This window comes from Marmota flaviventris, chromosome 12 (assembly GCF_047511675.1).
Source record: "Marmota flaviventris isolate mMarFla1 chromosome 12, mMarFla1.hap1, whole genome shotgun sequence".
Lineage (NCBI taxonomy): Eukaryota > Metazoa > Chordata > Mammalia > Rodentia > Sciuridae > Marmota > Marmota flaviventris.
This window is the reverse complement of record NC_092509.1, coordinates 48,995,418-49,009,531: the sequence shown is the minus strand read 5'-3', so window position 1 is coordinate 49,009,531 and position 14,114 is coordinate 48,995,418. Positions and strand designations below refer to the sequence as shown.

The following is a 14,114-nucleotide window of genomic DNA, read 5'->3' as shown; positions in this document are numbered from 1 at the left end:
CTAAACATCCCGGGTTTAGGATGGTTGGTATGCAGTGGATTGTGGAGTTAAACAGCTGGTAAAGGAGCTTGTTGCCTCCTGTAAACCCTTGATAAGGCCAGGCCTGGAGGAGGACAACTGAGGTAGTATTGAACTTCCTTCCAGTGGAGCCTTTTGTGGCAAAACTGGGTCTTCTCACCCCTATTGGATTAGAAAGGCCATTAGGGCTCTTCCACCAGGCCACATCCATAGCACCGAACCTTGCCAGCATATGGCAGCAAGGGCATTTCATCTGAGGGCACTTGGGCCATAAAACATGATGTGGACCCCTCATAAGCAATTTCACAGACACAAGAGGCCCCCTAAAGCTGGCAGCACATGGCAGAAGGGGAAGGCTGGTGAGGATGCATGAAAGATTCAGGATGGTTATACTATATATTTTCTTTTTTGCAAGCAATTTGTCTTGCTGTCCCCTCTCCACCAGGCTAGCTGCTACTCCCCACTGCTGCCTGCCTACTGTTCCTCACAGCTGCTGACTAGACCAGGGGCCCATAAACAGACCCTCCTAAAGCCCCAGTGGAGCCAAGAGGCAGGTAGCGCCCTCCTGTGTTCAAAGAGGAAGAATAAAGCAATTACATTTTCGCAGCCACTTTGCATTGGAGAAGATTGATTTGTCCTTCTGATGTGTTGTTTCCATAGAAGCAGGGCTTAACCTTTTAAGTGAAGATTATAAAGCTACCTAATTCATTTAAAATTAGGCTTCAAGCACCTCAGTACTTAATGTCCAAGTGTTTCTGTGGGACTTGCTATAGCCATTGATCTGACGGCCAGACAGAATCTTGACTGCAGCGTCTGAAGACTCTCATTTCGGTAGCAATCTAATTTGTTTTATTTTTTTTAAAATTAACTTCATAAGGAGATATAATTTCGGTGGAAGATCAGTAGAGTCTTAATGAATATCATTTAATTAATGAATAACATTGACTTCACAAACACAGAAAGACTGGCACATAGCAAGACACAAGTACATTCAATTAAAGTAATTTATTGTATTCTTCCAGAACAGACATAAAGAGCATCTTGGGAGCTGATATCACAACACAATGTTATACACCATTTTCACAACTAGCCTTGCATTGAATTCTTTCTTAAAGAACATAGTAATTTTAAAAAATCAGAATATTTACATATTAATAAAACATATATACAGAAGATTGAGACATTATCCACAGATAGGATTTTTTTTTTTGCTAAGAAAGCCTATAAAAAGGATTTCTGAACAAAGTCTGAACAGTAGTCACAGTAAGTTAACACAAAACAATTTTAATTTATAAAATATGATATTGTGGTTACAGTTTTGATACAGCAGCCTCCCAAGCTGTATTTCCAATTTGTGAATCCACTGCACATATCTGTGAATTGAATATTCCCTCTCCCTCCTCAAGTACTGAAAATTCCAAGCTGTCACCCAGGCTTGGAAGGAAGTGCTTCTGAAGGTTCATGGTGCATATTTAACAGATCCACAGTTGTGAGTAAATGTTTCTACCTTTATTAGAGACATATTCATCATAGTTTAATAGAGTGAAAGGTCACTAATTAATCTTTTCTATTACCTTGAGAAATATTTCATTCTGGGAGGCAGAAGACAAATTTTTAAGCATATGTTGCAGAAAAACAAAAGCCCTGGTTTATCCACAGTAGTTTATCAGACCACTTGATAAAACAAAGGAACTGGTTTCATGAAAGGGATTACTGATTGGAGTGGAAAAGGCTAACTAAAAAATACAATGGAAACAATTTCTCTGACCCTTACTTTTAGCTTCAAAAAAAAGACACACATATGAGATTAACTGTCTAGTAGACAGATTCCACAAGCCTCACCTAAAACCAGTTTTCTGTCACAGGGATGTGTGCATCATCTTCAGCTGATCTTGGTGGAATACTGACATCCTAGAGTGTCCCTCCTATCTCCAAGGCTTAGTTTTTCAGGTTGGTACGACCAGGACCTTGGACAGGGTAGTAAGGAAACCGGGTTCTGTGCCCCACCAGCCATTGAAGGGTTCCCTGGATCTGGGCAATCATTCACCCTCACTCTTCAGTTTCCTCACCTGCAAAGCTAAGGGTGGGACTAACTGTCCTCTACAGGACCTGTTAGCTCCAACAGGTGGATGAAGTGTGTGCCAGGGAAAGGTGTCCAACTGTCACATGGCAACTTTTAAAAAATATATATATGTATGTGTGTATATATACACACACTTAGTTGTAGATGGACACAATACCTTTATTTATTTATTTTTTAATGTGTGCTGAGGATTAAACCCAGTGTCTTACACATGCCAGGCAAGCACTCTACCACTGAGCCACAACACCAGCCCCTCACATGGCAGTTTTAATCCCAGGATCTGGTGGATGAAATAAATATGCTTTCTTTCATGCCAATATCTGGCCTTTGGATCAAGTGCCAAAGATTCAAAGCAAGAAAGAAATCCGGAGGCAAATATTTCTGTAAAACAGATACCTACATGGCAAAAAATCTCTTTCAAATAAATTCAAAGTTTCTTATATTGGTTTTATATAAAGTAGAGGGCAAGTGGACCAGGAAGTGTACCAGAATATTAAGCATGTACACTTGTGATTAGTTACCACACAGTTGAAATCCTGGGTCATTCAGTTAAAGCTTTCTGTTTAAATGGTTGTTATGTATCAAGTAGAACTGGCTACTTTGAGTTTTTCACCTTTTAATTAGTTATTTTGTCTCTGTGTTGACACAATTTACGTTAAAGGGGTTTCTTTCCTAAGAATTCACACATCGGGCTGGGGATGTGGCTCAAGCGGTAGCGCGCTTGCCTGGCATGCGTGCGGCCCGGGTTCAATCCTCAGCACCACATACAAACGAAAATGTTGTGTCCGCCGAAAATTTAAAATAAATAAATATTTTTTTAAAAAAAGAATTCACACATCACTTGCACTTAATTTTGCTATAGATATTTTTTTTGGGGGGGTGCACTGATATCATGAATGATTTCATCTTATAGGTCAGAGCTATCTTGTCTCCCAGAACAACTTTTTCTTCTAAGCTGAAGAAGGTCTAATTATTTTTGGCGTTTACAACTGCTCTCTCAGGCCTGGAAAAAACCATTCTCCTTTATAATACAGCTAGGCAATTTATGTGAAAATAAATATGCTTCAAAACTATGCATTTCACATTAAGGTTATGAATGAATAAAAAAGGAAGAACTGCTTGCTTCTTTATTTAGACAATGAACTAACTGGATCATATGCTGGACTTTGGAAGGGTAACAAATTAACTCTTAAAAACAATTTTTAAAAATCATATACCAAATTGGAGACTTGCTTAAAAAAAGAAAGCATATGAAATTATTCAAACATGACAGATAAACTTCACAGAACACCCACACTTTGCAGGCACCTGAAATACTACATGGATCTTTGAGGAAATTCAAAAGAATTGAAAAGTTACATATGCTAATGACCAAGGTCACTAAAATCAAAGCCTAGGCAATGAAACCTGGTTCTGTATCCTCCATGTTTTCTCTCCTGTTATTACCTATAACAGAGAAAAGACAGTGAAGGGGGAGAGCCCCTTCCCTAAGGGACATTCTACCATGGCCTGACAAGTAGGGACTTGACTTTTAGGTGCCGGTGTTGTCGGTGTTGTGGAGTGAAGTCGTTAAGTTTTTAGCCATGGCTTTAGTTGTGCTAAATGAGCAATTTAGGAATTAGAAACTTGTAATGATTATATTTTACAGGTAATTCCAAGAACATGTGTTACTATTAGAGTGTGTCTATTGTCCAGTAACAGAAAAGGGCTAAATGAAGTGTGATTTACCTGCAAAATGGAGCATCATGCAGCTCATAATGTGTATAAAGATTTGTAACAAAATAAGAGAAAGCTTTTTAGGTAAAATCTCAAATGCTCTGGAAACAAGATTTTATGTATTGATCTCTTTTCTATAAACAAAATCAATATAGAGAAAAATCTGGGGAAAACACCTAATGATGGTTGTTTGTGGGTGGAACCATTCATTTAAATTTTCTTCCTTGCACTTCTTAACGGAGAAAAATATGTAAAATAATGCCAGTTTATGACACAGATTGCTAAGCTCAGATGAACATCATCTCTTTTCAAATTCATAAGTCCCATTTTAAGTTTTAGAAAGCACTGTTTTGATTCTACTTTATACTTTTTTTGTTTTTTAAACCCAATTGTTCCCAGGTTCTGGGGGCTTTTTCTTCCTTATCCAGAACTCTCCACATCTGTGCTGCAACATTTAGGTAAGTGCTTCTGTCTCACACTAGTCTGAGGGCAGGAATTTGTCCACAGGACCCCAATGCAGTTCTGATTCTCAGCAGTTGCTCAAAAGACTCACAGAAGTCAGGTGCGGTGGTGCGCACCTGTAATCCCAGCAGCTTGGGAGGCTGAGGCAGGAGGATCACAAATTCAAAGCCAGACTCAGCAAAAGTGGGGCACTAAGCAACTCAGTGAGACCCTGTCTCTAAATTAAAAAAAAAAAAAAAAAAAAAGTAAAATAGGGCTGGGAATGTAGCTCAGTGGCTGAGTACTCCTGAGATCAATCACCAGTATACCCCACCCCCTAAAGGGCTTAGAGAACCCGGTGGAGAGGGAATAAATTATGAAAACACATTTCTCCACTATAGAATCTGTATCTGATTTTGTTAAAGTCAGACAAATAAAAGGCTGCTTAACTATAGTAGGTCAAAACAAAGGTCATTTGAGCATCTGACCCTGCCTGCCACTTCAGGTTCATAGCAACCCTAAAGGATTTCCACCTTTTCCTGCTTCTTCCTAACACACACAATTGGAAGGAGAAAAAAGATCTTAAAAAGGTAATAAGGCCGTTCTGAATCTTTAACAAGACCTGTTGTGGCCAGATCAGGGAAATGAGAAAACGAAGGTCTGTATCAGAGCCCCTTGGGGCTCCTGTGGTTCTGACCAGTGAGGCTCCACTCTGAGGATGAAGATACATGTGCAAGAAGAGGGACTCCACTGCCCAGATGTCGTGTCATGGCACATGGAAGGAGGGTATTAGCAATAGCACTGTATTCAAAGAAGCCGACCAGACTGAGAATTTTACTCTAGAAAGGCAACCAAGGGACATGCTAGACTATCGAGATTCTTTGATTTTATTACTTCAAAATTTGAGCACCAATCTGTGACTTCTTTCCCCCTTTTCTAAAGAATGAACATTTTTATTTATCATGCTGTTTAGCAATTTGTAACCAATCTCTATTAACAGTCTAGTGATAAGACCTGCAGGTGTGTTCTACTATTTTCTGCATTACAACCTCACAGCTTTGGGCAAAATTGAGAGGACTTGAGTAAATGAGCTTAAACTGCAGCAAACGTTGGGTAGACCGATGATGAATATTCTAACTGTGAAGATTGTGAGACATTGAAATGGAATCCTAAATGGATTAGTACATCAATCATGTTTTAGGATCTTTAAGAAACATGCAGAGAAAAGCTGGCTTTGGCTTAGGTATAAGAAAGCTCTACGGTGTAATGGCTGGGAGACGAAGGGCCTGGGTTCCGGCCAGGCCATCAACCAGCTCTTGAGACCTTGGGGAAGTCATTTAATGTTTCTGGGCCTCAGGCTTTTTTCCCTGTAAAATAAAAGGATTGGATAAGAAAAGGATTGGACTGGGTAATCTCTCAAGTTCCTTCTCATTCTCAGATTCCTTGAAAGTTTTTGTTTTATGAGGTTGGTCTAGGATCCCTTGTGCTCAATTTTCTTGTCTGAAATATCTTTGCCTCCATTGTCAGTTAAAAGTGACGGTGTTATTTTAAGGGGTATGGTCTTTAAAGAATAAAACAAAAACCCACTATGTCATACGGCAGAGGACAAGTGGTACAGAGGCCTCCAGATGGGAGACCTGGGGGGTAGTAGTCTCCCTGGGAGACACAATTAGAAAAGCATAGTATTCCTCCCAAGGGCCTCCTGAAATATACAATTTCATTTTTATGATTAGTGTTTCCTGCATCTACTGGGAGTGGGCTGGGCAGGTTGATAGGAATAAGGCTGATAGGAGTTGTCCTGATTCAGGGAATGACAGATTGGGAAGGAACAAGAGAGATCATGTATTTCAATTCTCTTAATTCACAAATGTGGAAACACAGCCAAATGAGAAATACATTTTATATAATGACTATATATGGGAAGAACTTGATACACACAGATCCTTTTACACTATGTAGTTCATTTCATTTATTTGTCCATTGATCTGTTGCTTAGTTACTCGATGCAGAGGAAGCAATGTATCATTTATACAGTTGGGCTTCCCTGCTGTTCTGAAGCTCACTGTCATATGCCCATCCTACACTTATGGACTCTGCTTTAGTGGCCATCCACTAAAGGTGGTGCTATCAATGACCTCTAGGAACTCTAAGAGTTCCTACGTACACTAGACATTCTGTTAGTATTTGCTGAATTTAATTAAAAGCAAAACACCTTAAATCTAGAGGACAGAAAAATTGAGTCAATCTTTTTCAGTCTTATGTTTTTTGGAGGGTATCTAGATTTTGTGGACAGAATCTTCAGGTACTCTTTTGAGAGCAGTTAATAAAGAATCCTGAGACTAAGTGCAGGAATAAATTGCTTAACATGTAGCTCACTGATCAGACAGATGTCGGTGTCCCTCCTTATAGGTATGAAGTGACACAGAGGCAGGTGGCCAGAATCAGAGGCTTACTTGAGAGTCAAATAATGTGAAGTCAGAATCATGTCTATGGCTTAATGCAACTGTGTGCAGCAAATGCTTCAGTGCAATGTTCAGGTTCAAGTATTAGGAGTGTGCCACTCAATGCTGGATGGACTGGCTTATTCAATCATGCAATTAAAATCCAGTAGAAACTGGGTGCCCATTAAATAAAGAGCAATGATGGATTACCTCTCAAAGGCCTTTTTTGGAAGAGGTGGGAGAAGACTGAGTAGACATGGATTTGGTCATACAAAATTGGTGCTCCCTATTCTAAAGTGAAATCTTATTTCATGTTGTGATGAGACAGAAGTCTTGACTACAGTGACTCCATTTTGTTTAGTAACTCCATTTTGGGAAACAGCCATGTCAACTAGAAAGGTCATGACTGGCCAAGTTATTTTTTCTTTTGTTGTGGAAACCCTTAAGAACACAGAACTACCTAACTGGGCTCTGTCTGTGTAACTGGGATAACTGGGCTCTGTTTGTGTAACTGGGTTAACTGGGCTTATTCTGATTGGCTAAGCATCCCGATGCCTGACTGCAATCTCCTGCTTCTGTGGCTTGCTTGCTTGCATTGGCTAAACCCCCAAACATGCCTTTTGTGGTTTTTTGGCTTAAATATGAAGTCAAACGGAAGGGGATGCGCCACTCTGACCATCTTGCTTTTAGACAGTGTCTGCCGCTGGCCAGCAATAAAAGGCTACATTGGAATGGCAATGTGTGGTCTGAGAGTTATTTGAGGGTCTCGGCATTGGTATAACAATGAGAAAATATGTTTTAATGTCCACAAATTTGGAGAGGCAAAATGTTGTAATACTGTTATTGAGATTTGCATTTCAGAGATTTTCCTGACTATGAAACAGTGTGAGAAAAACGTAGCTATTCATGCTTTTTATATTCAATATAAACAACATCTCTGAACCCAGGGCTTTGAGAAACTCTGAATGCCAGGGCCTGGGTCTGTTACGGAAAGCAGCTTGCCCAAGCATCTACATCTCTAATGTTAATACCATTTTCAATGCAAATATTTCCTTGCACTGAATTTTCCAGCAGGTGATGAAAATGTAAATGTGTTTTACCTGTTGGTGGTAGAGAAATGCCGTCCAGTCTTTCATCACCGTCAGCTACCTCTGCTGGTTACAAACATAAAACACAAATCTCATTAGTTTCAGGGAGCACATTCATTTTACTGAATACAGTAATACAATTAAAATAACTCTAGTATACATAACAGTTTTCATCCTTTCCTTTTTCAGCTTCAGTTGGTTCACACTACAAATTTTAGCATCATTATTTAAATGAAAATTTTTTGATGATGATAATGTCGTAAAATCAACTTTCCCATATTTAAATTTTTAAGAATCTTATGAACCTTATTGTATCAGCCATTTTTGCTTATTTACATGGGTTTCAACAGCCAACCAGCATCTGAGGTAGACTGTTTAAACATGTCAATGAAGGCAAAAGGCTCAGTGAATTCCTGTTATAAAACCAAACTTGCCATCCCCAGAGCCACTCCTGCTGGGCAGCCTTAGGAAATGCAAAAAGTGAAACTTTCTTTGGCGATGCTGGAAAATTTATGTCTTCAAGCTGCCAGTCCAACTTTGGCATCCATTCATTCATGAAGAAATACACATTTCTGCAAACGATTTAAAATGCAAACTTGATTTAGCTCTGATATACGTTTCAATCTCCTTAGGAATTTTGCAAAGGTATCTCTTTTAGTCATGAAAAACCTTCCACTAAATGCAAAGAGAAGGGGCCCATAAGTCTCCTGATAACTGAAGGGGACTCCCAGAGCAGAGGACTACATTTTATTAGGGCCCCTGGATCATCTAAGTGGTACCCTTTATATCCCACAACTAATGATCCTCACTGCAAGTTCCCTGCTTATAGTGCAGGTGCACCATGAGGCCAGTCAAAGGAAGGTTGCCATTTGCATCATGATTAATGCTGAGTTTGAGGAAGCAAAACTAATACTGAGTTCTTCTTTTTATTGTTGTTGCTTTAAACACAATCAGGGCTTAGATACAGATAGAAATGTTCCACATTTTCCACCTCTAGTTCATCCTCTAACATCTTGTCCTCAGATGGGTATATCTGGCATTAGCAAAAGACCTGCTAGCCTGCTAGATTCATGGCAAACAGAAAACCCCAAGAAGAGAAAGAATAGTCAAGACCAGTAGGGGCTGGAGTTGAGTAGAAATTACTAACATGATGTTATAGATGAATATTTAATAACAAAAATAGACAAGTTAATCAAGAGGCTAAATGATTAAAATCTGTAAATAGGTTCATAGAAAAAAAATAAGACATACTAAAAAGCCTTCAGGTATTTAAGTTTAGTTCTTTGTGTTTTTATTATTTTATATATTTAAAACAATGAATATATGCCATTTGTATATTTAAAAGACATCATTTTATTCTTTTTTTTTTTTTTTGTGTGTGTGTGTGTGTGTGTGGTGCTGGAGATTGAACCCAGGGCCTTGTGCACATAAGGCAAGCACTCTACCAACTAAGCCATATCCCCAGCCCTGTCATTTTCTTCTAATTGGTTTGAGTGAATTTGAATATGTAGATTACCTACATGGTAGAACTCTTGTTATCAAGAATTTTAAAAAATATATCTAAAAATAACAATAAATAATGATGACTAACTACCATCATTTGTTAAATACTTTCCATTTACTGAGCCTTTACATGCAATGTAAGAGCTCCTATGATGTAGGTCTCCTATGAACTCCTATGATGTAGCTCTGTTGTTATGCTCATTTTAACACATGAGGAAACAGGGAGGTGAAGAAATTACTCAGGGTAACACAGCTAGTAAGTGACAATGAACTAAATCTGTGCTCTTAATCTCTTTGCCATTAATAGTCCAAACACAAACACATGCATCATTATGAGCTAATTTTTAAAAAAATCTTCAAATTTTAGTTCATTTTGTACTTTAGTAACTTGCAGTTTAGGTTCATAATTGCTTTTCATTCAGTTACAACAAAAATCACTTTGGAGTATACATTCTCTTCCCTTTATAATTCAGCTATCCTTACTTTCCATAAACAGGCCTATGCAATTATTTTCTTTTGTCAGAACAGAACATAAACAACCTAGGTTTATGTAAATTATTATATATAAATTAGTATAAGCTAGCTGCATGAACAGGGACACCAAGTGTCATGGATGAAGGACATCACTGTGTTACCTAAACTTAATTATAACATCTGTCTGTATCAACAAGTTCACACTCTTTCTTCCCTGGTGACAATCAAGTTGTAAAATTTGGAAAAGATCGAGCAAGTCCAATAAAAATTTAATAGCAATGACAGCTTTACTCTTGGATCTAACACAAATAATAAATTGTGATTTCAGCTCTGAGGAAGTAATCTAATGAAAATGATAAAAATCCACACCAGGAAAGGAATCATTCCAGTTATAGAAAAAAATGATTACATGTGATGAGAGCCCCAAATGAATTTCTGTTTGGATTTGCATAACAACCTTTCAAATCCATGTGGGGCAGGGCAGACTTCCCTAAGCGGATAGTTGATTAGCTTGCCCAGTCAGAGTCTGCACCTAATTCCAGGAATTGAGCCAAATATGATAAATAAGGTTGAAATTGGGGAATATCTATGAGACCACTGTTTGTATTATCGTTTAGATGGAAAATAATCAAGACAGCGCACACGAGAGCAAGTAACATTATTGATCCAGGTCCCTTGTCCCCTGCAGGAAATCCAAGTGGCTCTAGTTTTGATTGCTGGGGTCCCACTTTTGTGCTGCTTGAGAAGGATATGTAGCAGCACTTCACAGATTGGGAGACAGACTCTGTTTGGCAGACCAGGGCTGATGTGCTATTATTTAGGTCTGGTTTGGTCTGTATGTCAGGGGTGGTTTTGTCTTACGGCCACCTTCCACTTCTCAGTCACTAATAGAACAGGTTTCTAAACATGTCATTGATATCTAGGTAGATTATCTAAACCCGGCACTCAAAAACTAAAGTGTCCTAAGTCAAATATCCTGATGCCTACAGAACAAGAGTGGGTGATCTTCTAAGCTTCCGAGAGAAGGAAGGGAAGGGCTGGGGAGCAGGCTACAGTTTGGGTCCCACTCTGTGGGTGTGTGTGCTGGGGGGAAAGCGAGCACTGGAAATGTGAATTATTAATAGAAATGCTGTGATAATCAAGAAATGTGTTCACTGACCAGTCTGTGGGAGGTAGGAAGGGCGATGTGGAGCCCTACTGTGCAGCCCTACTGCGTGCAGTCATGTTTGCTGGTGGGAAGAGACCAGAACTTATCACTGGTCTCAGCATCTGACGAGAAGGGGGGAAAAGAAAAAAGGTCTGATTATGTTGGACACTGTTGGACACATACAACTTGGCAAAGGCACCAGAATGACATTGAAACCTAATTTCCTACTGTCATCCTGTGGTACAGCAAAGCCCTTCTCAGTCCCTGGGAATAGCCTTCCACAATATCTCCCTACTTTTTGTTACTTCTACTTTTAAAGGTTTCTTCTAAAAATTTCAAGCCCTTTAGGGCCTTTAGTTCACTCTCTTCCGTGAGAGGCGCGCATGTTTTGGAACACAAAGCCTCTCCTTCCTTTCTTGGGTGGTCTCTGTAGCACGTCAATTAGTAATCTCAACAGTCCTGTTATATACAGCTCCTTCCCCTCAAGCTCCCAGAGAGCTTCAAGTATCTCTGATTGCTGCATCTGCCCTGAGCAGCCCTTGTGAAGCAGAAAGGGGACAGCCACTCATACAGGGATCTTCTGTCTGCTCAGGCTAGCTCAAAGTTGGTGGCACAGTTGGGACTAGGGTCTGGGAGAAGCAAAGGTGGCTGGGTGGCTGGTTCTTGGTTGGTACACTGGCCCCTTGCCTTTTCTCTGGGCTTACTGATCTTGAACTTAGGTCTCTATATTAGGACACATTTAGATTTCTCTTAAACTAGAATATTATATTGTATATAATACAACATATGTATTTTGTATTTGGGGTGGTCAACAATTTCCACCTTGCAAATCAATAGGAAATGGAAGTTCTTACTCAGTCAAGACATCCAAAGTAGAATCCAGGCACACAGGCCAACTTAGTAGTTACTGGTGTGGTCAACACTCAGACTTAATACTTGGACCATAAAATTAAGATGAGACACCCAACATGACATCATCAGTGCTAAGCTGGTGTTACCCAGTGGGTAAACCTTCTGGGCAACTTATGTGTCTTCAACTCTAAAAGTGTTCTTTTTTTTTAATATATATATTTTTTTACTTTTTAGTTTTTGGTGGACACAACATCTTTATTTTTATGTGGTGCTGAGGATCAAACCCAGCGCCCTGCGCATGCCAGGTGAGCGCATTACCGCTTGAGCCACATCCCCAGCCCTAAAAGTGTTCTTTTATTTATTAATTTTTTCCCTTTTCCCTCCCAACTCAACCCTTCCAGGGATATGAAACCTAGCAGGACTAACGTAATAAGAAGGTATTTTTGTGAAGGAACTCAGGGAGGATGCAGGGGACCTTTAAGAGTTAATGTAGCAGGAGATTTGGGGAAGGAAAGAATAAGAGAGGAAACTGGGAAAGAAGAATAAGGAGGAAGGAGAGGGACTCAGGGATGACCACAAAGTGTCACCAGGAGTTGAAGAATCTTGTTCCTGAGGATGGGGCTCAGGGACACTGCCACCCCATGAGTTCTGGAGGGAATGGGATAAACATTTGAACCCCAAGAAGGGACTCTTGAAATGTTCTACAGGCTTCCAGTGATTTCAACTCAGGCAAACAACAAGTCTTCTGAAGTTACTGACATTTTCATTGATTCATTCAACTAATATTTCTTGAGAGTCAGCCTGTCTCACATACCATGTGTCACCTGGGACACAAACATGATTCAGTTGCTGGTCCCTGCTCTGGTAGAGCCTGAGTGACAAGGTCACGGCTGACTGGGAAGGGTTCACTAGAAAGGGATCTGTGAGAGACTGCTATGGTTTGAGTGTGTCCCCCAGAGTTCATGCGTTAGAGACTTAATCCCCAATGCCATAGTGCTGGGGGTGGGGTGTGATTAGGCCCCGCCCTCACCACTGGATAAATGCTATTGTTTTCAGAGTGGGTTCATTACTGCAGAAGTAAGCTCCTTATAAAAGTTTGAGTTTGGTCCTCATTTTTTCCCCTTCTCTCTCACCCTTTCTTCACTCTTTGGCCATGAGAGGATGCAGGAAGAAGGCCCTTGCCAGCTGTGGTCCCTCACTCTTTGGAGTTCCAGCCTCCAGGACTGTGTGCCAATACATTTCTGTTCATTATAAATCGATTACTCAGCCTGTAGTATTTTGCTGCAGGAGCACAAATGGACTAAGACAGAGAAGAATCTCATGTGTTTGCTAGAGATCATTTTCATATTCAAAGTCCACCTCCCAAACTGACTCATACTCTAGCCACAGGGGTTCCAAAAGTCAGATGCCATGGTGTTTGATCTGGATTTTTTTTTTCATCTTATTTAATTGACAAAATTTGTAAATATTTATGATGTACCTGTTTTTCTGAAACACATTCACAATATGTATACATTGTGGAGTGGTTAATGAGTTAATTAATAGGATCGCTTTGCATACTTTGTGGTAAAAACATTTAAAGTCTACTCCCTTAATTTTCAAGTGTGTTATTAACAATTAACACTGTTAGTTGCCATACGGCATAACAGATCCCCTGATCTTATTCCTCCTCCTAACTGTCATTTTGTATACTTAGACTAGCATCCCTTAATCTCCCCCAGCCTCCTGGTGACCACCATTCTAATCTTGACTTCAGTGAGTACTACTTTCTTAGATTCCACAGTGGGATCACGAGTATCTGTTTTCTGTGCCTGGTTTACTTAGTGCAATACCCTCCAGGCCTGCCCATGCTGATGCAAATGAAACTCCTCTTTAAGGTTGAGTAAGCAGTATTCCATTGTATATATATACCACATTTCTAAAAAATGCATTGATCTACTACTGGTGGACACTTACATCAATTCCATGACTATGGGGGAAAATGTATCAATGAATACAGGAGTGCAGAGAGCTCTCAACATACTTTCATTGATACCTGGAAGTGGGTTTGCTGGATAATATGATAGTACTGTTTCTATCTTTTTGAGGACCCTCCACACTGTTTTTCAAAATAGATGTACGAATGTATGAAGATTTTTTTTTTTTAAATTGAAATCTGTGGCCTCCTAGAGACAACTTTTTTTTTTTGGTGCTGGGGATTGAAACCAGGGCCTTGTACATGCGAGGGAAGCACTCTACCAATTGAGCTATGTCCCCAGCCCAAGACAACTATTTCTGTATGATAGGAAAAAACTGACCTCAAGGGATTTCTCATTGGTATAATGGCCCACTGTCACTTTGGGGAGCCTGAG

General features: G+C 39.7%; 1 protein-coding gene across 2 annotated transcripts in view; it reads right to left on the bottom strand.

The window, feature by feature from the left end:
* Nucleotides 1-1,810: 1,810 nt before the first annotated feature.
* Bend7 (BEN domain containing 7) overlaps nucleotides 1,811-14,114 on the bottom strand; it is an 82,664-nt gene continuing 70,360 nt past the window's right edge. The window contains exons 8-9 of one of the 2 annotated variants that reach the window (XM_071599960.1): nucleotides 7,800-7,853; nucleotides 1,811-5,625 (exon numbers count right to left, since the gene is read on the bottom strand). In XM_071599960.1, coding sequence (XP_071456061.1) covers nucleotides 5,612-5,625; nucleotides 7,800-7,853 — 68 coding nt within the window. In that variant the 3' untranslated portion in view covers nucleotides 1,811-5,611. The remainder of the gene's footprint in view (nucleotides 5,626-7,799; nucleotides 7,854-14,114) is intronic. The other variant, XM_027928644.2, reaches the window with a different exon arrangement.